The 24,862-nt window shown below is 38.8% G+C and overlaps 1 protein-coding gene across 1 annotated transcript in view; it reads left to right on the forward strand.

Annotated features, from left to right (window-relative positions):
* THSD7B (thrombospondin type 1 domain containing 7B) overlaps nt 1–24,862 on the forward strand; it is a 993,808-nt gene that overhangs the window by 398,845 nt on the left and 570,101 nt on the right. The window contains exon 5 of the mRNA XM_043487921.1: nt 3,700–3,866. Within this exon, the coding sequence (XP_043343856.1) occupies nt 3,700–3,866 (167 nt within the window). The remainder of the gene's footprint in view (nt 1–3,699; nt 3,867–24,862) is intronic.

Below are 24,862 nucleotides of genomic sequence, written 5' to 3' on the forward strand. Positions count from 1 at the left end.
AGTTATACACCTACATTTGTTAATGCAGTGCCTGTAACAGACTTAGCATGCAGAAACTTTGATTGTTATTATTGCTTGGGGTATATGTCATGATATCCTAGAAGCCTTAATAAATGAATGCCTTGTCTCTCCTGCTCAGTCAGGCCATGTGACAAGACAAATGGATCCATTCCTGAGGAGCTACATTCATGAGGGGCTATGAGGATCGACTAATTGGTTTCATGTCATGGCCGTTTACTTTACTTGAGGCATTTGTACAGTTGGTTTCAAAGTGTTCTTTATCAAGAGGCAGAATCTTGGCCTTTGAGACACCTCCTATTTCTCTCTTAAGCAGAAGGACAAAGTAAGGCTTGAAACGCAGCAGAGTTGGGCGAGAGAGGGTGGAAAGGCCTGGGCTTTGATGTGGACTTGGCCATTAAAGAGAATGTCCCTGGCAGTCAGGAAGCCAAGTTGTCCAGAGGCTGGAGGGCTATTCCTGTCACAGCCTCTGAGGGAGATAGCAGGCAACATTTAGCTGAGAAGACTCCTTTGATTTCCTATTCTGTCAGATCCTAGAGATACTTTCCCAGGTTGGATGAGTTCAGAATGTTCAGTTTTCCTGGCTTCTAGGTGATTTGTGACTGAACATACTGCATTTGAAAAAATAAAAATAAAAAAGCAAAGACTATGAAAAGACCGGCATGTTAAAAAGGAATATAGAAGTCCTTCACTAGTGTGCTTTTTCCTTTGCCTCTTGCTAGGTTGGTATTTTCTCTGAGGTAGTAAGCAATAGCAATCATGATAAATGTCTTCTATTTTTTTTTTTTTAAGAGAATTTGTTATTTGGCAGTGAATAGAATTTGGGTGTTTTTGGTTAAAGAGCTACCAAGAGGGTTTTTGTTACTTTATAGAAAACCATAGTCATTAAACTTTTCTTTTCATTTATCTCTAAAATGACTTCCAAAATTCCTCCATTGCTAGTTCTTATAGGGTCATGATAAATTTATTGAAAAAGCAGTTTATGCAGCATGGCCCATTCCTTTCAAACAAGTGAACAAATTGCTGTGACTTGCTATGATTCTAAATGCTCTAAGTTTCTTTTATGCTCTTTACTGAATTTTGATTCTTGGAGGTAAGACTATGGCATTCCTGGATCCCTAATATTAACTTCTGATAAAATCAATTAAGTTCTCATAAGTACAATGTTGGGTGTGTGTGTGTGTGTGTGTGTGTGTGTGTGTGTGTTTTCTATGTCAGTAGGAGAAAAAAAAAACAGGTATAGAAGGACATTAAAAAGGGAATTAATATTTATTGAACACTTGTTATGTGTTTTTATCCACATTCAGTGTTATTACCCTTATTTTACCGATAGGAAAATAGAACTGAGCCAAAGTCACATGACTAGTAAGTGGAAAGGCTCAGATTCAACCATGTCTGATTCCCAAGCATGCTTGTTGTCCACACATTTCTGCACCTTTTCCCCACCTAATTTGCTCACTATATCATAGGAGCCTTAGGGCAGGACTGCATCTAACCTCCTTAATAGTTAGAGAGCTGTTTTAGGGAATCAGTGGGGGGAGAGGATTTGAAATGAGAATGTGGTAACTGTCCAGCAAACCCACCCCTGCCACACTGTGCCTTGCCTTAGAGTCCAGAGACAAGAGAACTGACCTGTGCCCCGAGACTCAGAGACACAGGGGACAAGCCTTCTGCCTGAGTGACCATGGAGCCTAGGTGACCCCTCTGTCTAGTGAGGAGAAAGAGCTTTGGATCATCACCTCTGGAGAAGGACCATCTCTGGAAAGACTTAGACTTTTCTCAATCATTCATGCCCAGGAATTAGAAACATATTATTGTCTATATTCACCTAGTAAAAGCAGGACTTAGCTCTACACTTCAGACTCTTGTCCAGCTCTCTGAGTGACTTTCACTTGGAAAACCCTGTGAAAATGAAGTCGTGAGGCAAAGGGAGCAGAATCCTGTTACAACAAACCCCACAGAATTATCCAAATTCTTTTACTACAATGGGCTTTTCACAAGACATGATCCTCAGCTTTCATGGTTTTTAGAATGACAACCCTCATTATCAAGGGCTTTGCTCACTCTGAGGTATGTTAGAGATTTGCTTCCTCATTTTGATGTCTGTTACTTGATTTCAGTTTTACTCTAGTTTCTAAAAGGCCAGGGCCTTGGTGAGGTATGTTTATTTTTTAGTGCTATTTTTTTCTTTGAACAATCCCCAAACTGAGAAATTTTTCCTAAAATATGAAATGGGACAGCAGATATGAGAATGTTCTCAGGTTTCATTTGTTACTCCAGTAACTAATGAATCTGCTGATATTTATGTGAATTCTGTAGGGTTATATTAATGCCATGGGCTTGAGGAATGCTCTCATAAACCACAAAAGGAGATTCTGTCTGAAATCGTTCTCTAGGTATGAATGTAGTATTATTATCGTTGTTTTATATTCTGTAAGTTGTGTAGAAACTTCATTATGTCTTGCCCCTTATTTGTGTCTATCACTGTGTATCTCAATCAGTTGTAAACCAAGAAGATATATTCTATGTCAGTATAACAATGACATGTCTGTATATGTGTGAAAAAAAGAAAAACAACTCACCAATTAAATATAGTGGTACATGGAAGCTGAGCACCAAAGAATTGATGCTTTCGAACTGTGGGGTTGGAGAAGACTCTTGAGAGTCCCTTGAACAGCAAGGATATCAAACCAGCCAAACTTAAAGGAAATCAGTCCTGAATATTTATTGGAAGAACTGATGCTGAAGCTGAAGCTCCAATACTTTGGCCACCTGATTCAAAGAACTGATTCATTCACTGGAAAAGACCCTGATGCTGGGAAGGATTGAAGGCAGGAAGAGAAGGGGATGATAGGATGAAATGATTGGATGGCATCACTGACTCAATGGACATGAGTTTGAGCAAGCTCCAGGAGTGGGTGATGAACAGGGAAGCCTTGTGTGCTGCAGCCCATGGGGTCACAAAGAATTGGACATGACTGAGTGACTGAACTGAACTGATGGTGAACTCATTTTTAATACATATACCTTTATTCCAATGGGGTCAAACTGATAGAAATACCTGTATCAATAAGGTTGAAAAGTTGGAGATAGTCTCTGTTCATTTAAAATAATATACTCACACATTCATACACTGTCCTACCAATTAAAAAAGAAAGCCCAACTTTCACACAAAGTCATCTAAAAGTTTGTGGAATTAAACCCCATGATGAGTTCACCTCCTGGGAATTAAGCACATTTGGTTTCCAGCTCCTTCCTCTAGTTTTTTTGGCCATGCCACGTGGCATGTGGGATCTTAGTTCCCCAGCTATGGATCAGACCCACACCTGTTGCATTAGAAGCATAGAGTCTTAACCACTGGACTACCAGGATCCTTTCTCTGATTCTTTACTCTCTTAGAGCTTTAAGGCTGAGACATCTCTACTATTTATCCGTATTTTCCTTCATTCAATCTTCTGGTCCTGTGCTGTTAGCATGATAGACTGCTTACTTTTTCTCAAGGAAATAAAAGAGGTTTAGTATTCAAAGCTGGCAAATGTCTTTATCCATAGGCAAAGATTTGATACTAGAAAGAGAGATGATTACATACATTTGATGTCAATAACTTAAGTTTCCTATGGAATTCTGTGTTTTCCTTACTTCTTCTTCTTCTTCTTCTTTTAAACAAATCACACCAAACAGGTATTCCTGGAAGACCTCTGAATGGAAAGAATGCCAAGTCTCTCTCCTCGAGCAGCAGTCCCTCCACTGGCATGAGATGGGACCCATTTGTGGAGGTGGGATCCAGACCCGAGAGGTGTTCTGCGCCCAGAGCACACCAGCGTCCACAGCACAGAGGGCCAAGGAAGGTAGGCAGCCAGTCCTGGGGCCAGATTCTGCTGCTGATTGCCATGGAAATGCATCCCAATACCATCTCCTCATATTCTCCTCGGGATAATGAACCTTCAGCATTCACAAATTTAAAATTTTATTGCCTATTTGCCAACTATTCTTAAGTTCTGCCACTTGCAATAGTTAGGAATAGTTAAAAAATACTAGTGATAATAATTTCCTCAATTGCAGAGGATCATTGTGAAAACTAAATGAGAAAATAGACCTAAGATCAGGAACAGAAATGAATGCAACATGATAAGGGGCTAGTATGCTGGAGTCAGCCAGTTGGCAAAGAAGTAGTAACATTCTTTTTCTTTTTTTTTAAGAAAGGTTTTTTTGTGAATGTGAGAACTTCTACAGACATATTGTTTTCAGATATCAAGGATCCATTCTCTTATTGCCAGAGTTTAAATAATAAGAAAATAATAAGGAAGAAAGTAGGGGAGGAAAAACAACTTTCTCCATGGTAGGCTCTCATTAGGTGTATGCAGTCCTTTTGTTTCAGAGTTTGGCATGGTGATAACACATAAGAAGTGAAAAACTGGCCCAGATTTACTTAAGTCAATGGATTGAAAAGCCAAGAGTGTGCAATAATGCTTCCAGTCTAGAAAAAATGTATGGTCTGTACCAGACACATTGGAGGCGCACTCAGCAATGCCCTCTGTAGAAGTGGTCATGATGGAAATGCTTCCTTGAGAATGTGCATGTACATTTCTCTACTGTAGAACTTGGTTGGGGAGAGAGATGTGAGCTTTCTTATTGTGGAGATATATCCATTTTGTCCTGTGAAGTTTTTCATACCAGGTACCTTTTTTCTGACATGGCCTCCTATCATTTCAGAGGCCATGACCATAACCTTCTATGATTCACTGCATGACTAATAGAAGGGTCATCTTTACAGACTCCTTAGCATTTGCTTCAATGATTGAAGTTACAGTGCTGCATTTGTAGGGCAAGAATTATTTAATAGGTGAATTTTCATCCTTCTCTAATGTCACTTTTGGAAAGTGAAAATTTACACACTTTCTCTCCCAGGATAGATGTGACTATGCTTACTTTTCTAAATTTGGAGGAAAAGAATTTAGATTAAAAAATTCAAATTTTCTTTCAGACCTTCTATTTCACTTTCTCTTTCTTATCCTTTACTGTGTCTACAATAACAGGGTCTTCAAGGGTCAAAACATATATAAGAATTTTTTAGAATTGACATATTATGATCTATTTTCAGCTTCAACATTGAATCTTCTATTGACATCTTCCTAAAGTTTCTTTAGTAAAAATAACTTTCTTATCTTATGGATCAACTATTTCTAAAGTTTTTTTCAACCCTAATCTTTCTAGCTTTCTTAATGGAAACATGCTGGGCAGGAAGTTTGTAATGAGGAAGAAATTGGAAGGATGGTGTTCTAGGGTTGGGAATCATATGCTACATGTTGGGAAATGTTAAATAGGGGAAGGATGTTAAGTGCACATTTAGCAGCCTGTTAAGCCCCAGTACAATAGGCTTCAAGCACCTAAAAAAGAGGAAAAAATCTTAGGACAAGGTACTTCTAAATTAATACTTTGGACATGGAAACAGAAAGCGCTTAGAAAGCCTAAGCTTGGTAACCCAGGTCTTGGGGGCTGGTTGGTGGAGGTGCTTAGATGTGGGGACAAGATGCATACCCATGGATGTATGTGATGAAACCATATATTCATGTAGAAATTTGAATAAAGTAGTCAAACTGTTGTTGCATTGGAAAATACAGGACGGCCACATTGGATTAAAGGCATGGTATAGCTTACTACTTATATTTGTAGTCATTAACAAAGGTCTGATTTTGCTGTTGTGTGGAACTGAGTCAGAAATATTATTTATTAGTTTTGTTTCTTATAAATGCTTTCATTTTCTACTGTTATCATTTATGGGTTGTTGTTTAGTCACTAAGTTGTGTCTGACTCTTTTGTGACCCTGAGGACTATAGCCCACTAGGCCCTTCTATCCATGGGATATTTCAGGCAAGAATACTGAAGTGGGTTGCCATTTCCTCCAAGGGATCTTCCTGACCCAGGTATCCAACCTGTGTCTCCTGCTTGGCAGGCGTATTCTTTACCACAGAGCCACATGGGGAGCCTGTCATTTATGGATATACCTTGACAAATCTGGCAATGTGAAAATGTCTTCTTGGCTCAAGTGAAATATAAGAAAACAATTGAATTGCAACTATAAGAGACCAAAGAGTGTGTTTGCCTAATTAAAGAGGCAGAATTTAAATATTTCTAACCTTTCTGGTAATGCAGTAACAAAGGCCAAACTTGGTAACTTTTTTTTTTTTTTTTTTTGCATTTCCATTTTTGTGAAGATCAGCTTTTTTGTTTTGTTTTGTTTTGTTTTTTCCCATTATTGTGTCAGATTTTGTTTTGAAGGGAGAGGGACATTTAATGGCATTGAGTTTGGTAAACTTTTCTCAGTCACAATTGACTTTCCCACCAGGTTAGGTTTACCTTTGGATCCAGAATATTCTGCTTACTTTTTGGAGTGGAATTTCTTGATTCTCCTTCCTTGAAAATCCCACCATCCACTGTTAACTAGCTGCTCTGCATTCCAAGAACCTGATCTTAGAGGAACCTACAATCTTCAAAAAATAAATAAATAAATAAGGTTTATTTCCAGGATCTCTCATGAGATAAGATGCAATAGAATTTCTAAATACCAGAAGAAAAAAAAAATTGAAAAGGCTACTAATTCTCTCCCAAGGTTCTCTGAGTCTCATTCTGGATGGTAAGGCTGAATTAGGACTTCAGTGCAGTTCTGTTGCCAACTTATTCTTGTTGATACCCAATTCTCCATTAGACCTCAGTTCATCGTATGTGTAGTAGTAGTACAATATGGCGTATTTACCTGGTTCTGCTATTCATTGACCATGTGGTATTTTAATTGCAGCCAAATTAATGCTGTAATATTGAATATGAGAAGTGTTGCTAGTAATAATAACAAGCCAAGCCAATAGTAATAGTAATAGCCAAGTCAATCTATGAATCAAACTATAGCAGAATATTTATGATTTTGTTTACCAGTTGCTATTGTAGTAGAGAAAATTGTTGGAGAAGGAAATGGCAACCCACTCCAGTGTTCTTGCCTGGAGAATCCCATGGACGGGGGAGCCTGGTGGGCTGCTGTCTGTGGGGTCGCTCAGAGTCGGACACTACTGAAGCGACTTAGCAGCAGCAGCAGCAGCAGCAGCAGCAGAGAAAATTGTATTTCTCTTTTATAATTCAGAAGCACCTGCAAGAGTGATGCTTACCTATAAATCTAAATGCTTGGATTTGTTGATACCATTTTCTTCTTGCCCCTTTCTAAGGTGAAATTAAAACCATTCAGCCTATATTCAAGAGTCATTTCTGAGATGGTAAAATGTTGAAACAAGGGACATACCATAATTAACTAATAGAGACAGGGAAAAATGTATTTCATTCAATACAGTGTGGCCTAGAGATTGGCATATCAACAAATGCAGGTTGAAATAGCATAGAGATATAATGTTTTTATATGGTGAATAAAACAAAACAGAAACCTAAAAGCCAAAAAAGAAAGACTGGAAAAAGATACTGGTGTGGTGGCAGTTAAGCAGAATATTACCTAGATATTTTCCCATGTTTTAGATTTGTTATTTGCCATTAAATGGACTCAACTACTTCAGAATGGACACAGTTTAGCTTTGAATTGTTAACTATATTTAGTTGACCACTCCACACCAGTTAAGAGTAAATAGTTCTTGAGAGTCCTATGTCTTTATGAAGCTAGGCCCAGAGTTGGCATGAAGGCAGTACATGATATGTCCTAGTATTAAATATGCTGGTTTGTTGAGTAAAAAAATCGATGACAGTCACCCATGCATTTTTGTCCTAGACACAGGAATTATAAAGATGCCTCACTAACTTATAGTCTTTTAATTGTGACAACAGTTGTACTAACAATTATGCTATAGTGTCTTAGGTAGTGTATTTCAGTAATCTTATATAATATGTTGTTGTTCAGTTGCTCAGTCATGTCCAACTCTTTGCAACCCTCATGGACTGCAGCACGCTAGGCTGTAATATATATGTGTGTATATATATATATATATGTATGTTATGTATATGACATTGTTGTTTAGTCACCAATTCATGTCCAACTCTTCTACTACCCTGTGGATTATAGTCTGCCAGGCTCCTCAGTCTGTGGGATTTCCCAGTCAAGAATATTGGAGTGGGTTGCCATTTCCTTCACCAGGGGATAGTCCCAACCCAGGAATTGAACCTGGGCCTCCTGCACTACAGGCAGATTATTGCTGAGCAACTGGGTAAGCCCCTTATATATGGCATAGTTAGAACCATTTAATAATGCCTGACATTAATCGTCACAATGCAGATGATGCTTAAAGAGAGTTTGGAGAATCAACAGGAAAAAGTACTCTAAGTTGAGACAGGGAGAACAGATGAAAATATGTAGAAATGTTTATATTCAAGAGTGGCATGTGAACTGTTATAACAGGAGCATAGGAAGTTAGATAACACTTAAAAACTAGGCTCTGAGAAGAACATTACATAATGATTAAGGTATCATTCCAAGACAAAGATACAACAATGTATATGCATGCAACATAGGAACACCTGAATATATAAAGCAAATAACAACAGACATAAAGGGAGTAATTGACAGAAACATAATAGTAGTTGGGGACTTTAAGATCCCACTTACATCAATGGACAGATCAGACAGAAAATCAGTAAGGAAACACAGACCTTAAATAACACATTAGACCAATGGACTTAATAGATATTAATAGATCTATAGAGCATCCAGTCCCAAAACAGCAAAAAACAAACAAACAAAAACATTCCTTTTAAGTATACCTGGAGAACTTAAGCAGGATAGATCACATGCTAGGGAATAAAATGTCTCATTCAATTTAAGAACATTAGAGTAATATCATGCATCTTTTCTGGCCACAAAATATGACTCTATAAATCAACTACAGGAAAAAAAATTCAGAAAATATAAAGACATGGAGGTTAAATAATATGCTACTGAGCAACCACTGAAAAAATAAGAAATAAAAAATACTTGGAAACAAATGAAAATAAACAAACTAAAAAGCACAATGGTCTGACACCTATGGGACACAGCAAAAGCAGTTCTAGGAGAGAAATTTGTGGGACTTGCGAGTCTATGTCAGCTGTTTGTAAGGCCTCCTCTGACAACCACATTGCCTTCTTGCATTTCTTTTTCTTGGGGATGGTTTTGGTCATCACCTCCTGTACAATGTTATGAAGCTCCGTCCATAGTTCTTTAGGCACTCTGTCTACCAGATCGAGTCCCTTGAATCTGTTCGTCACCTCTACTGTATAATAATAAATTATTTGATTTAGGTCATACCTGAATGGCCTAATGGCTTTCACTACTTTTTTCAACTTAAGTCTGAACTTTGCAACAAGATGCTGACAATCTGAGCCACGGATCTTGTTTTTGCTGACTGTATAGAACTTCTCCATCTTTGGCTGCCAAGAATATAATCAATGTGACTTCGGTGCTGGCCATCTGGTGATGTCCATGTGTAGAGTCATCTCTTGTGTTGTTGGAAGAGAGTGTTCGCTATGACCAGTTTATTCTCTTGGCACAATTGTTAGCCTTTGTCTTGCTTCATTTTGTCCTCCAGGGCCAAACTTGTCTGTTACTCCAGGTATCGCTCAACTTCCTACTTTTGCATTTCAGTCCCTTGTGATGAAAAGGGACATCCTTTTTTGGTGTTAATTCTTGGAAGTCTTGTAGGTCTTCATAGAACTATTCAACTTCAGCTTCTTCAGCATTATTGGTTGGGACATAGATTTGGATTACTGTGATGTTGAATAGTTTGCCATGGAAACAAACTGAGATCATTCTGTTATTTTTGAGATTGTAACCAACTACTGCATTTCAGACTCTTTTATTGACTATGCAGTCTACTCCATTCTTTCTAAGGGATTCTTGCCCACAGTAGTAGTTACAATGGGCATCTGAATTAAATTCCCCCATTCCTGTCCATTTTAGTTCACTGATTCCTCAAATGTCAATGTTTACTCTTGCTGTCTCATTTGACCACATCCAATTTACCTTAAATTATGGACCTAGCATTCCAGATTCCTTGCAATATTATTCTTTATAGCTTCAGACTTTACTTTCACTACCAGATGAAACCACAACTGGGAGTTTCCACTTTGGTCAGCCTCTTCATTCTTTTTGTTGCTCTTTCTCTGCTCTTCCCCAGTAGTATATTGACCATCTACTGACTTGTGGGGGGGCGGGGACATCTTTCAGTATCATATTTTTACCTTTTCATACTGTTCATCGGCTTCTTTTTTTTTTTTTTTATTTTTATTAGTTGGAGGCTAATTACTTTACAATATTGTAGTGGTTTTTGTCATACATTGACATGAATCAGCCATGGATTTACATGTATTTCCCATCCCGATCCCCCCGCCCACCTCCCTCTCTACCAGATCCCTCTGGGTCTTCCCAGTGCACCAGGCCCGAGCACTTGTCTCATGCACCCAACCTGGGCTGGTGATTTGTCTCACCATAGATACTACACATGTTTTGATGCTGTTCTCTCGAAACATCCCACCCTCACCTTCTCCCACAGAGTCCAAAAGTCTGTTCTGTACATCTGTGTCTCTTTTTCTGTTTTGCATATAGGGTTATCATTACCATCTTTCTAAATTCCATATATATGTGTTAGTATACTGTAATGGTCTTTATCTTTCTGGCTTACTTCACTCTGTATAATGGGCTCCAGTTTCATCCATCTCATTAGAACTGATTCAAATGAATTCTTTTTAATGGCTGAGTAATATTCCATTGTGTATATGTACCACAGCTTCCTTATCCATCCATCTGCTGATGGGCATCTAGGTTGCTTCCATGTCCTGGCTATTATAAACAGTGCTGTGATGTTCATCGGATTCTTAAGGCAAGAATACTGAAGTGCTTTGCCATTCCCTTCTCCAGTGGACTATGATATGTCAGGCCCTGACTCACAGAGACACGGCCTTCAGCCACTTAATGTAGCTGGATGACATGCCTGGTGCCCTGGTTGTCCCATGCTGGTCCTTGTTAAACATGCCTCTACCAAGGGTAGAGGCAAAAGCCCTGCTGGAGTGGATGGGAAGGGGGCCTGGGGAAGGCTGAAACTAATGTTGGAGAATGCCCAGGAGCAGAGGGTATCCTGGCCTCACCACTGCCACTGTTGCCTACTGAATGCAGAGTTCCAGACAATAACAAGGATAGATAAGAAAGCCTCCTTAAGTGAACAATGCAAAGAAACAGAGGAAAACAGTAGAATGGGAAAGATTAGAGATCTCTTTAATAAAATTGGAGATACCAAGGGAACATTTCATGCAAAGATAGGCACAGTAAAGAACAAAAATAGCAAGCACATAAGAGAAGAGATTAAGAAAAGTTGGCAAGAATAAACTGAAGAACTGTACAAAAAAGCTCTTAATAACCCAGATAACCATGATGGTGTGGTCACCCGCATAGAGCCAGACATTCTGGAGTGTGAAGTCAAGTGGGCCTTAGGAAGCATTACTACAAACAAAGTTAGTGGAAGTGATGGAATTCCAGCTGAGCTATTTCAAGTCCTAAAATATGATGCTGATAAAGCGCTGCACCCATGCCAGCAATTTGGAAAACTAGCAGTGGCCTCAGGACTGGAAAAGGTCAGTTTTCATTCTAATCCCAAAGAAAGGTAATACCAAAAAATGTTCAAATTACCATACAAATTGCTCTCATTTCACATACTAGCAAGATTATGTTCAAAATTCTTCAAACTAGGTTTCAGCAGCATGTGGACTAAGAACTTCCAGATGTACAAGCTGGATTTAGAAAAAGAGGAACCAGAGAGCAAATTGTCATCATACACTGGATCATGGACAAAGCAAGGGAATTAAAAAAGAAAATCCGCTTCTGCTTCATTGACTACACTAAAGCCTTTGACTGTGTGGATCACAACAAACAGTGGAATATTCTTAAAGAAATGGGAATACCAGACTGCCTTATCTGCCTTCTAAGAAACCTGTATACCAGACAAGAAGCAACAGTTAGAACTGGACATGGAACAACAGACTGGTTCAAAATTGAGAAAGGAGTACATCAAGGCTGTATGTTTTTACCTCGATTGTTTAACTTATATGCAGGGTACATCATGTGAAATGCCAGGCTAAATGAATCACAAGCTGGAATCAAGATTGCTGGGAGAAATATCAAAAAACTTAGATATGTAGATGATACCACTTTAATGGCAGAAAGCAAAGAGGAACGGAAGAGCCTCTTGATGAAAGTGAAAGAGAGTGAAAAAGGTGGCTTAAAACTCAACATTCAAAAAACGGAGATCATGACATCTAGTCTCATCATTTCATGGTGAATGGATGGGGAAAGTGTGGAAATAGTGTCAGGTTTCATTTTCTTGGGCTCCAAAATCAATGTGTCCAGTGACTGCAGCCACAAAATTAAATGTCGCTTGCTCCTTGGAAGAATAGTTAGGACAAACCTAGATAGTGTATTGAAAAGCAGAGACATTACTTTGCCAACAAACGTCTGTATCGTCAAAGCTGTGGTTTTTCCAGTAGCCATGTATGGATATGAGAGTTGAACAACAAAGAAGACTGAGGGCCAAACAACTGATGCTTTTGAACTGTGGTGTTGCAGAAGACTCTTGAGAGTCCCTTGGACTGCAAAGAGAACAAATTAGTCAATCCTAAAGGAAATCAACCCTGAATATTCGTTAAAAGGACTGATACTGAAGCTCCAATGCTTTGGCCACCTGATAGAAGAGCCAACTCGTTGGAAAAGACCCTGAAAGAGACACGTGCACCCCAATGTTCATCGCAGCACTGTTTATAATAGCCAGGACATGGAAGCAACCTAGATGCCCATCAGCAGACGAATGGATAAGGAAGCGGTGGTACATATACACCATGGAATATTACTCAGCCATTAAAAAGAATTCATTTGAATCAGTCCTAATGAGATGGATGAAACTGGAGCCCATTATACAGAGTGAAGTAAGCCAGAAAGATAAAGACCATTACAGTATACTAACACATATATATGGAATTTAGAAAGATGGTAATGATAACCCTATATGCAAAACAGAAAAAGAGACACAGATGTACAGAACAGACTTTTGGACTCTGTGGGAGAAGGTGAGGGTGGGATGTTTCGAGAGAACAGCATCAAAACATGTATAGTGTCTATGGTGAGACAAATCACCAGCCCAGGTTGGGTGCATGAGACAAGTGCTCGGGCCTGGTGCACTGGGAAGACCCAGAGGGATCTGGTAGAGAGGGAGGTGGGCGGGGGGATCGGGATGGGAAATACATGTAAATCCATGGCTGATTCATGTCAATGTATGACAAAAACCACTACAATATTGTAAAGTAATTAGCCTCCAACTAATAAAAATTAATGGAAAAAAAAGATATATGCATGCCAGTGTTCATTGTGTGTTATTTATAATAGCCAAGTTATGAAATTAACCTAAAAGTTCATCAAGTATATGAGTGAATAAAGAAGATTTATACATTTATACAATGAAATACTTTTCAGTCATAAAAAAGAATGAATTTTTTCTGTTTGTAAAAATATGGATGGATTTGGAGAATTTCATGTTTATTGAAATAAATCAGGGAAAGACAAATAGTGTAATTATTACATGTGGAATATAAACTATAAAACAAATGGATGAATATAAAAAACATAAATAGACTCAGATATTGAAAACAGCTTAATAGTGGGGAGAGGGTAAAGGGGCGGGGCACTATAGGGGAAAACAATTAGAGTACAGATGTCAGTGTGCTAAGAGAATTGTTGTGAATGGTCATGTCTTATTTGCAGATTTATTTGAGTATACAAGAACATTTTGAGATACGAAATAATTTACATTATAAACAGATGAACAGATTTCTTAAGAGACAGTTGAAGGAGGTGCTCTACCATCACTTGAAGGTCTAGAAATGTCCTTTACCTGTCTTTAGAAATTGATTTAAAGGTCAGTAACCTCATTTGGGTGTGAGGAAATTGTCAGGAAAATAATGTGCTTAGCAATTTCCTTAGAGTGGACCCTTAGAGGAGAAATGAGACTGTTTAAATGGGGTTACAGAGTTTTTCCCTTGTTTTATAGTAATAGAGATGCACAGATAACTAGACAAAGTAATTCCTGCCAATTAATAGCTGGGTATTGAATGGCAATTCATGTGAGACCAAGAGACAGAAAAGTCTGTTGACCTATAATCGTTCTACCTTGGAAACATACTCAGTTATTGGGAATATATAGCGTATATGCGAAGGTAGCTCAAATACTCTCTCCAAAAGTGTGAAAGCTAAGAAAAGTTGAAAATGAAATACTTATAGGGAATGAGGTCACAAGGAGTCTCAATTGAGATTGGTCTCTACTGGTTCTGTTTCACTGCATTTGTATCTCAGTGATTTTTTTAATCAAGTGTAACAAACATCTTAGTATGATATAGCAAATGTTTTTGAATTATTGAACTTAGTAAAAATCTTGAAGAGTGTCTGCTTTAAGCATTCATTAGATTATCAACCTGTTCTTGTTTTTCAGTCACTAAGTCGAGTCTGATTCTTTGCAACCCCATAGATTGCAGCATGCCAGGCCTCCCTTTCCCTCACTATCTACAGGAGTTTGCCCAAGTTCATGTCCATTGAATCGGTGATGCCATCCAACCATCTCGTCCTCTGTCATCCCCTTCTCCTCCTGCCCTCAATCTTTCCCAGCATAGGGTCTTTTCCAGAGTCAGCTCTTCGCATCAGGTGGCCAAGCTTCACCTGAAACTGAAGGAGTTTCAGCATCAGTCCTTCCAGATGAGATGACAAAGAGTCTCTGCTCCCCAGCCATGTCATCTCACTGCATTGTAATTGCACTGCTTGTGTTCATTGTTAACCAGGGTACTGTGCAAGATCTGTGAGGTCTGTGATGTCACTGTCCCACCACCCCAGCACTTAGCACAGTATCTGACACATAAAAGATGCTTGAACTGAATTCAAGCTTTGTCCTCGCTCGTGTTTCTTTTACCACTTTCATCTTTCTTTCTCTTGGCTGATGCTCTGCAGTAATGTGATTCATAATTCACTTTCAGACTTCGATAAAACACCATCTTGTTGTCCCTTGGATCTGGTTTCCTGAGCAGCAGCTGAGGGGCTGGATAGTTCAGACTGGGAAATACAACCCAGAAGGAGAGGAGACCTGGATCCTTGAGGAATGAAACATCATTGGAGGCAAATACAATTTAGGAGAGACCTAGGCTACTCCTGGGGCTTCCCTGGTGGCTCAGAGGTAAAGAATCTGCTTGCCAATGCAGGAGATGATCTCTGGGTTGGGAAGATCCCCTGGAAAAGGAAATGGCAACCCACTCCAGTATTCTTGCCTGGATAATTCCATGGACAGAGGAGCCTGGCAGGCTATAGTTCATGGAGTTGCAAAGAGTCAGACACAACTTAGCAACTAAACAACAATAGCAACAGCAACAGGTTATTCCCAGTGCACCTGTATATGATTCCAGTACATTTTTTTTTACCCTTCTAGAGAAATTCTGTTTTCCAAATACTCAAATCTGCTATATATCATTGTAGTGTATCGTAAAATGGTAGCCTACAAAACACATCACATAACATTACTTCTTATTTTCCCTGCTTTACCCCTACTGTTCTTTGTTTTGTTTTTTTTTTTTTCTTCTTTTTTCTTCTGTTACTGCCTGGTAAGCCTTGTATCTCACACATAAAGTATTAACACCTTAATTCTCATCATAAGCTCTGCTTTCTAGAGGGCTCAGCAACCACAAAACTCAAGTATGTATCACAAGAAAAAATGAGAGATACTATTTTGAAGGATTTATTATAACAATCTACACAAGACATAGTTTGAACCTGAAGTACAGTGGTAGCTGTAAAAATTATTTTTCTCCTTCATTTTTCTTCTCTCCCCCCCGCCCACCGCAACCTCATTTTCCTTTCTCCTCCTTCTATATATTCCTTCTTCCTCATCATTCATTTTTTCCCCATTTCTTCCTGTTCCTAGTCCTTTTCCTCTTCTTTTCATCTGACATGAATCTTTGTGAGCTGTAACATTTTCAGTATCTTTGCTCAACTTCACAGCAGTCAGTATGTCATCCAGCAAAAGTAGGAAGAGCTCAGTAGGTATTTCTTGAACAAATAAACAGAAACCTCTGCATCTAGACTTACCATTCAGTTTCAGGCATTTATTTTCACTTTGGAACAGTTTGTCTCTTCATTGCAGTTATTCACATATACCTGCATTTCATTAATGAACAGTTAAGTTCTCCATTCAGAATTGAAGATCATATTTGGGGGGAAAAAAAAAAAAACATGTTGAGACTGGTGCATTTACAATCTTTAGCTTGTCTAAAGATTTAAAGTCTAAAGTTTGGCCCTCTAAACTTTATTTTGTCTACTGGATTACATTTTCTTGAACACCAAGCCAAGACGTAATGAGGTTTCTCTTGGCAGTGCAATTTCGGAAACAAAGTTGTTTCTTCCAAATCTATTTCTCCAGCCTTTTTGAATATGTGAATGCAAGTAGGACATTGAAGACATATCAACTTTTTGTCCAGCTCTTCCTTCAGGAAAGTTTCACAACTTTCTCACCAACTTATTTTAGTCATTAGCTTTCTTTTCTGCTCTAGGTTTGGACTTCTTGCCAGATTCTGTCCTCAAGATGGAAGTGTCATTTAGATCTTAATCTAAATGTGTCTCTGTGTATTTAAGAATGGTTAGATGACTATTTGTGTCTTCTGACCATATTCTTAATACTGGAGGGGAGAATCAGTTTCCATGTTAGGAAAAAAACTGAAAAAAAAAAAGAGCTAAATCATGATACCCCTTCTAATTCTAAGAGTCTCTGTGTTTCTGTGTGGAATATATAATTGTAGTTCATTTTATTCTTTCAAGATCTGCTTTTCTAAGACTTAAATGCTCTTTCTGACTTGATGGAATGTTTCTGAGTTTTCCTAGTTATTTTAGGCTTGGAGGTCAGTACAGAACCCAGATATTTCTTTTGGAATAAACTATAGCATTTTAACTACAATGTTCCCCATATTGGACTTTTCATTGTTCTGCCCAATAGCATATCAGATTCTTTTCCAGGGCTCCAAAATTCAGGAAATTTTCTCTCTTCCTGCAAACATTGATACTAGAAACCTGAACACTTAGCACTTCTCTTGTCATTCACCTCTTTGCCCACATTTAGCGTATCACTAAATTTTGTTAATTTTGTTGTACCATACTGAAATTTGCACCTACTCACCCACATACAGTAAAGCCAATCTACTGATGCTGGATTGTGGTGAAGGAGAGTGCAATGGTTATTGTAGGGCACCAGACAAGGAGTCTGGGACAGCTAGTACTCAAAAAGCCTGAATTCCTGGATGAATTTCAGCAAATTATTTTTAAAAGCAAGGAGGGAGGGGAGTTGCAGGGTATGTAATCAGCTCGTGCATGATTCTCCAGCTGGTTGATGGTAAGGTAACAGGGCAGTGTCACAGGGGTTAAGAATATCAACCCTCAGGTGCCAAGAGATCTGGAGGGCCATATACTCATGGTGTACTTCCATTTTGTGGGGGTTTTGGCATCTGTAAGATAACTTAGGAAATATGCATCAGATACAGCTATTCTAGGTACTTCAGAGGAGCTAGAGGAGAGAATACAGGGAGGGGTCTATATTCATTGGAAGAACTGATGATAATGCTGAAATTCCAATGCTTTGGCCACCTGAGGTGAAGAGCTGACTTATTGGAAAAGACCCTGATGCTGGGAAGTATTGAGGGCAGAAGGAGAAGGGGACAACAGAGGATGAGGTGGATGGATGACTTCACCAACTCAATGGGTGTGTTTGAGAAAACCCTGGGAATGAAGGACAGGGAAGCCTGGCCTGCTGCAGTCCACGGGGTCACAAAAAGTCAGACATGACTGAGCAACTGAACAACAACTGTTCTGGAAAGGCCCCACAGGGTCTTGCTTGGTCACATCTCTACTTCTCTCTCTTTCTTTGTCTGTTTGTTTATTCTGCTTATTTCTGTCTCCCCTTCTAGCAGTATTTCTCATATGGACTACTATAATAGTTTCCTGACTTATTTCCCTCTTTGTACTCTTGGCTCCATATAAATAGAGTGGGGTGTATTTAATGTGGTTCATAGACACATTACCTCTGTCCAAATTTTCACTGTACCCCTTACAGGGGAGATGTGTGGAATGATGATCATTCCTAGCTTATAGAGTGCTGTGAGGATTAGATGAGCATCCATATGCTACACATCACTTAGAGCTTTATGCAATAAGCACTGAATAACTACTGTTATTCTTTTCCACTCTCCAGATGAAGCAGCTTCACAAGAAAGCTTCTATGAATCTATTGTTCCCATGCAAAATGACTTCAGTGCCCCTGTGTGATTTCAAACTTAACCTCTCTCACAGAGCTCTGTCTGATCTATCCTTAGTCTGCCTCTCCTGGCTGCACCCACCCTTCCATTCATCCGATCCCAGCCACACAGTGTGGCCTTGAGCAAGTTAGTGGACCTTTCTCTGTCTGAGTTGCATGTTGTGTGGCAAGAAGATAGCCTTGCGTCACACAGGCAGCAGAGAGCAGGGAACTCATCTTGATTCGGAGCTGACACTCTTGCACAGTATGCTGAAGAGACTAGTCATTTTGTCCCTGTTTCAGAGCAGAAGAGTAAGGGAATGGGAATTAGAGGTCCTTGAAGGGTGTGACCTCTGGCTAAGAGGCCATTTTCTAGCAATAGCTGTACACTTTGGAAGATAATTGGAGGGTAGCTAGCTGTCTCTGCCACAGGTATTCTTTACTATTAATTACACCCCTGTATTAATTTCCTGCTGCTGCTATAGCAAACTTAATGACACAGCACAAATTGATTAATAGTTCTGGAGGTCAGAATGTGAATGGATCTCACTGCTCTAAAATCAAGATGCGGACAGAGCTCAGTTCCTTCTGGAGACTCTCAGGGACTATCCCTCACTTTTATCAGCTTTGAAAGGCTCCCCTTATTTGTTGGCTCATGACTCCTTCCTCTGTCTTCACAGCCATCCAGCAACAAAGCATCCTCAGATATCTTTCCATGACCCTTATTCCTCTCTCATCCATTTATAAGGATCCTTGTGATGACACTGGTCCCACCTGGATAATCTAGCATAATCTCCCCGTCTCAAGGTCAGATGATGAACACGTTATGGAGTCCCAGCTCACTCTACTTGTTGCATGACAGGCCAGTACACTGGGAGGCGTGGTGTCGAGGCAGGGGATAGCAACTTTATTTAGAAAGCCAGCAGACTGAGGAGATGGTGGACTATTGTCCCCCAAAACCATCTTATTGGGGTCTTCTTCTTCTTCAGTCACGTCAGTCGTCTGGATACCAGTTTATTTTATAGAGGGAGGAGGTGAGGAAGTAAAGTAAAAAGGCCATTAGTTTTGCAAAATGTATTCTGGCTTGGCCAGCATCAGGGAGGGGATATGTTAATTTCTTCTTCTCCGCAGCCATTCAGAGGTAGGCAGAGTCTGATCTTCTCCCTATGAGCTGAATAAAGTCACTTTAGATAAACAATCAGGCAGAGGAGCAGGATTCCCTGAGACAGGTCACTATGTATGATTATAATAACAAAAGCAGGAAAAAGCAAAGGCTAAAGAAAAGAAACAGATACAACATGGAGTCAGGTTTTGCCCTCCCCTGTTAAGGTACACAGACTCAGTTACCTTTGCCACCTAAGATAATGTATCACAGACAGTAGGGAGTAAGATTTAGATACTATTCTCCCTTTTGAAACACTTTATTGAGAAATCAATACTTGGGGGTTACTAAAGTTAGAGGGTGATTCTTATGAATATATGGGTTATGTGGTATGATGTTAAGATGTACAGAGGTCTAACTAACTTATAATTAAGAATTTAAGCTCTGAAGTGGAAACTGGAATGTTTGAGCACTAGCTCCCCCATTTACTCCCTATATGATGTTGGACTGGCGTCCTTGGTGGCTCAGTGGTAAAGAATCTGCCTGCCAAGAGGCATGGATTGGATTCCTGGGTCCAGAGTATCCCCTGGAGAAGGAAATGAGAGCTCAGTCCAGTATTCTTGCCTGGAAAATCTCATGGACAGAGGAACCTGGTGGGCTACAGTCCAGGCTGCAAGGAGTCATATACAACTTAGTGACTAAAAAAAAAAACACTGATTTTGGGCAGGTCACATAGCCAGTCTAAGTCTCCAGTTTCTTCATCTGTAAAATGGAGATAACCATAGTTATCTGGAGTAAATGAGATGATCTATATTGAAAGGAGAAAAAAATCATAGCCCAATGCCTGATATATAGTAAACACTCAATATGTAAAAAGTGTTGTTATTATTTTTTTCTTTTTTAGACAATAAAGGCTTTGCTTTCTTATGCACTCACACATTTATTGGAGCCTTGACATAGGCAACATAGTTAATCAAATATTAGGGACAGAGGGATGAACAAATCAACCTTGGCTATTAGGAGTCAAACCCAATTTGGAGAAGGAAACACAAAAATTATGCAGGTGTAATATAAAGAATATTATATTACAAGTAAGTAAAAGTATTTTTCAAGTACAATGTTAAATAACAAGCCACCCAGAAAAGGAAGAGTGTGTATTTTAAATTTTTTGTTAAAATACAAATAGTTCAGCTTCTCATCTGTAAATGAGGAAATCAGAATATGATCCAACAACAAAGTTTCTTTCAGTAATAAGATTATGTGATCATTTCTCTCTGGGAAAGGGCGTGACCCAGGATTGGCCAGACACTTTGCTGCCCTGAACCTGGTAAGATGGATATAGGAACTCCTTAAGTTCCATGTCAGTTGACATCTACCTGAGATTAGTCAGTCACCAAGAACATGGCACTAATCTGTAAATTCTGTCTCAATGCCTTCAGAATCTACAACTAACAGATTTGGTACTTCCCTAGAAATTTGAATGGGATCTCTTTCAAACCATCTCATGTGACTTTAATGGATAAAATCTACAGACCATGACTTAAGCACTCTGTTGCATAGTTTGACATAGAAAAAATGGGTGGTAGATGAGAATTTTGGAGTAGTATAATACATAGAACACATAACAAAATTTTTTACTTTTACAGAGTACTGTCCAAGGCTATTCAGTTACTTAATTGAGATGACAAGTCATAAAATGACGCTTCTGGATTTCTTAGTATGTAAATAAAGTTGAAAGACAATTCTGAAGAAATTGTGCAAAGTCTTTATAGCAAGAGCTATCAGTAAGCTCAAATGTGGATAAATGACACACACATGTCAAGAACAGTAAAGGGTCTCGGATATTATTCTACTTGCCAGCTAACATGTTTGCCTGCAACCTTTTCATAGATGCTGGCAGAAGACATAACATCCCTTGGTCAGAGACAAAGGGCATTTGTTACTTATAGCCATGTCAATTGCCAGAATGTCATCAATTGGACCAGTTTCTGGAGCCCTGGTTCCCATTTGCAACCCACAGGGGCCCTGCAATGCCTGTATGCATGGTGAGTTATGTAACAGGAGGGAGACATTGAGCCTCCACGGTGCTGGTGGTGGTGGTGTAGTCACTAAGTTTGTCTGACTCTCCGAGACCCCCTGGACTGTTGCCCACCCGGCAGCTCTGTCCATGGGATTTCCTAGGCAAGAATACTGGAGTGGGTTGTCATTTTCTTCTCCAGGGGATCTTCCCAGGCCATGAATCAGACCTGGGTTTCCTTCTTGGCAGATGGATTCTTTACCACTGAGCCACCTGGAAGCCTGACATTGAACCTTAGAGACCCCAATCCTTTAAAACAGGCTGAAAGCAAACCTGTACAACCTTTGCCCCAGAGGGTGACAGAGCCTTTTTCCCCAAGGCTATTCAGTATATAAACATACTTTAAAAATAGTCTGAAACAAAAGCTGTCAGTATCTCTGATCACAGGATATGCAGAAATAAGAAAGATCATGAAGAAACTGTCTCTCCAAAACAACAGCAACACACACACACGCCACATGGACACACATTGGTTAATATGTCCCTTTCAATGAAAAATATAACAAATTATATATAGTGAGTGATCTGCTGGTTTTCTGGTTATAATCAGAAACTAGTATCTCCACTGTGGTGGTGGTAATGTACAGACGCTATGTTGTGTCCAATTCTTTTGAGACCCCATGGACTATATCACACCAGACTCCTCTGCTAAGGGGATTTCCAGTCAAGAATACTAGAGTAGGTTGCCATTTCTTTCTCCAGGGGATATTCCTGGACCAGGAATCAAACCCATGTCTCCTGCATTGGCAGGCAGATTCTTTACCACTGAGCCCCCAGGCAAGCCCTCCAATATATGAAACCGTAAAATGGCCCCCCACTCTCCAAAATCTTTGATTGGCTAAAAGCAATCTTGTTTTTCAGTATCCTATTTTTGATGTTAGTTCATAGAATACAGTTATTACAGTAAAATACACATATACATGCAATCAACAGATACTTCTATATAGAAAATGTCTTTTCTCTTTTGAAAATTGCAGCATTCAGACTCCTGGGAACTGTGTTCTGTTTCTCTGAATCAGATAGATACTGTAGGGGTATTGGGCTATTGATGTGCAGTTTTATCCAGCAAACTATAAGAAGAATTTATTAAGGATAGAGAAATAAATATGTAGCAGATTGGCTTCTCCTGCAGAAATTTTTGAGATGTGAACTTTTAAATGATTCTCCCAAAACTGTTGGTTAGTAGAGCCGATATTCTGGAAGTTCTGCTTTAGAAAATGAAAGGTTTCTATCTATAAGTTGCCACTTATTTATCTCAAGGTAATATTAAAAAAAAAAAGATTTTATTGTGGGAATTTTCAAATGTACATGAAACTGTGATAATAGCTATTACACTTTGATAAAATGAAGTTATGTGAAAAGAAATACCGGACTGGGAGTGAATAGAATTCTAATTCTGTCTGTGTCACTGTTAATGATCCCTAGCCTTGGGTAGATGGGTTACTCAATTCTGGCTTCAATTTATCCTTTTATAAAGATGATAGAATATATTCATTTTCATCTCACAGGTATATTGAATATTAGTGTAAATATAAGTGAAAGAAATAGTAGCATTCTGAAGAAAATTTGTTTATATGCATTCTTGTTATCTGTATAATCTCCTTTCCTTGAAATAGAATTGATTGAGGACACTAAAGGTACATAATTTCCCCCAAATTCTAAGTCTGCAACTTTCTTTTTTTTTTTAGTTAGGATATATTATGAAATTGGTCAGACTCATTTAGTATTCTTTAGACCAGATAAAGCTTGAAACCACATCTGTCATTTTTAAGACTGATACATTCATTTAAATATGAATTATTTGTTGATTTAAGAGTACCTTTCCACATTTATGTGTTTAGGCTATGAGAAACTATTCTTTGAAGCAAGATTTAAAGAAATGTAATCTTGGAACTGAGAGAAAAATTAGCTATCATTTAAGCATGAATTATCAACAAACCCAGTGATATGAATTACCTGTAATACTTGGCAAATGTATGCCTTCCTCGGCTCCTCTCCTGACATTCTGTTTCAGTACGTCTACTGAGAGCCTTGAAATTTGTACATTTTTGAAGCGATAGAACAGGTGATTCTTATAAATGAGGAAGATTATGGAAAATTGACACAATTCAATACTTTTATTCTGAATATGCAAATTGAGACCTACAGTACATGAACTTGCCTGACTCTTGAATTTGATTAATTTCAGACCTAAGGGTAAAGCACATGCCTTAGACTTCTAACTACCCACCTCTCCATTCATTACCCTGGCCTAAAAGTTAATGTGCTTACAAAGTATGCGCCATCTGTACTAACTTACACTGATTTTTCTTCATACGAGTTTAACAATTTTCTTTCAAGCTTAGTTTAGCAAGTATTCAAGTTCTAGGGGCTGGAAAGCAGCCCTAGTAATTACAGAGTTGCTATAAGAACTTGTTCCAATGATAACTTTATGTCAGGACTCAGTGTAGGGTTTATAGTTTTAGCATCAAAGCTTTTAATGACTTGCTAACTCTTAATTGTTGTTTAGCTAGGATTTTATGGATTTCTGTTTCCTGATTATTCTTACATCTTATATAAGGTATATGGATTTTTCTTTATGACCCTGCAGGAATTGTCTAATGTGATAATATGGTGTCAAAGTTTCTTGAAAATCTATATAACCTATTACAAAGACGAAGATGATTATTTTCGTACTCAGTTTCCAAATGGCTCGAGGTAGACTTAAAGTTTAAAAAAGCATGGTGGCTATATACCAGCCATGAATCTGATCCCTCTCATCTTAAAAGTGTGAAGCTCAGTTTAGTAAGACTTTGTCTGACTTTCCCTTTTATCTTTAAGAGTAGGGAAAAACTTATACAGTATAATTTAGACCTTGTTATCACAGGTCAATGTTTTTTTGCTTCTTTTATATCAAAAGAAGGCTTCTTATAGGAGCTTTCCTTTCTTGTTCTTCTCATCCTATTTTGAACATTATGTAATATTTTTAAACTCCGTTTTCCACAGTGGTTTTCTTATTCCATTTACAATTATAAGCATTTTTTACCTATTCATTGACCATTTTTGTCATGGGCGGGGGACCTATGAAATACATCTGTTTTTGAGTTCCTCACGATCATTTCCAAATGAGAATATGGGTGATCTTTTTGGGGGAAACATAGGACATGAAAGAAATTTTTATTCTAATGTACTTGGTATTTGATGTTAGGGGACACACTGGAATATGTCTGAGTTTTGATGTTTTTCTAGAAGATTGTTGAAGTTGGGGGAGAAAGGAGATGCTTTGTAACTCAAGTAAGTAAGAGCCACTCGGGAAGGGGTTGCAGTGGAGAGAGAGAGGGGAGCAGAAAGGGTAGGTGGGTGAGACCA

Source organism: Cervus canadensis, chromosome 15 (genome assembly GCF_019320065.1).
Source record: "Cervus canadensis isolate Bull #8, Minnesota chromosome 15, ASM1932006v1, whole genome shotgun sequence".
Lineage (NCBI taxonomy): Eukaryota > Metazoa > Chordata > Mammalia > Artiodactyla > Cervidae > Cervus > Cervus canadensis.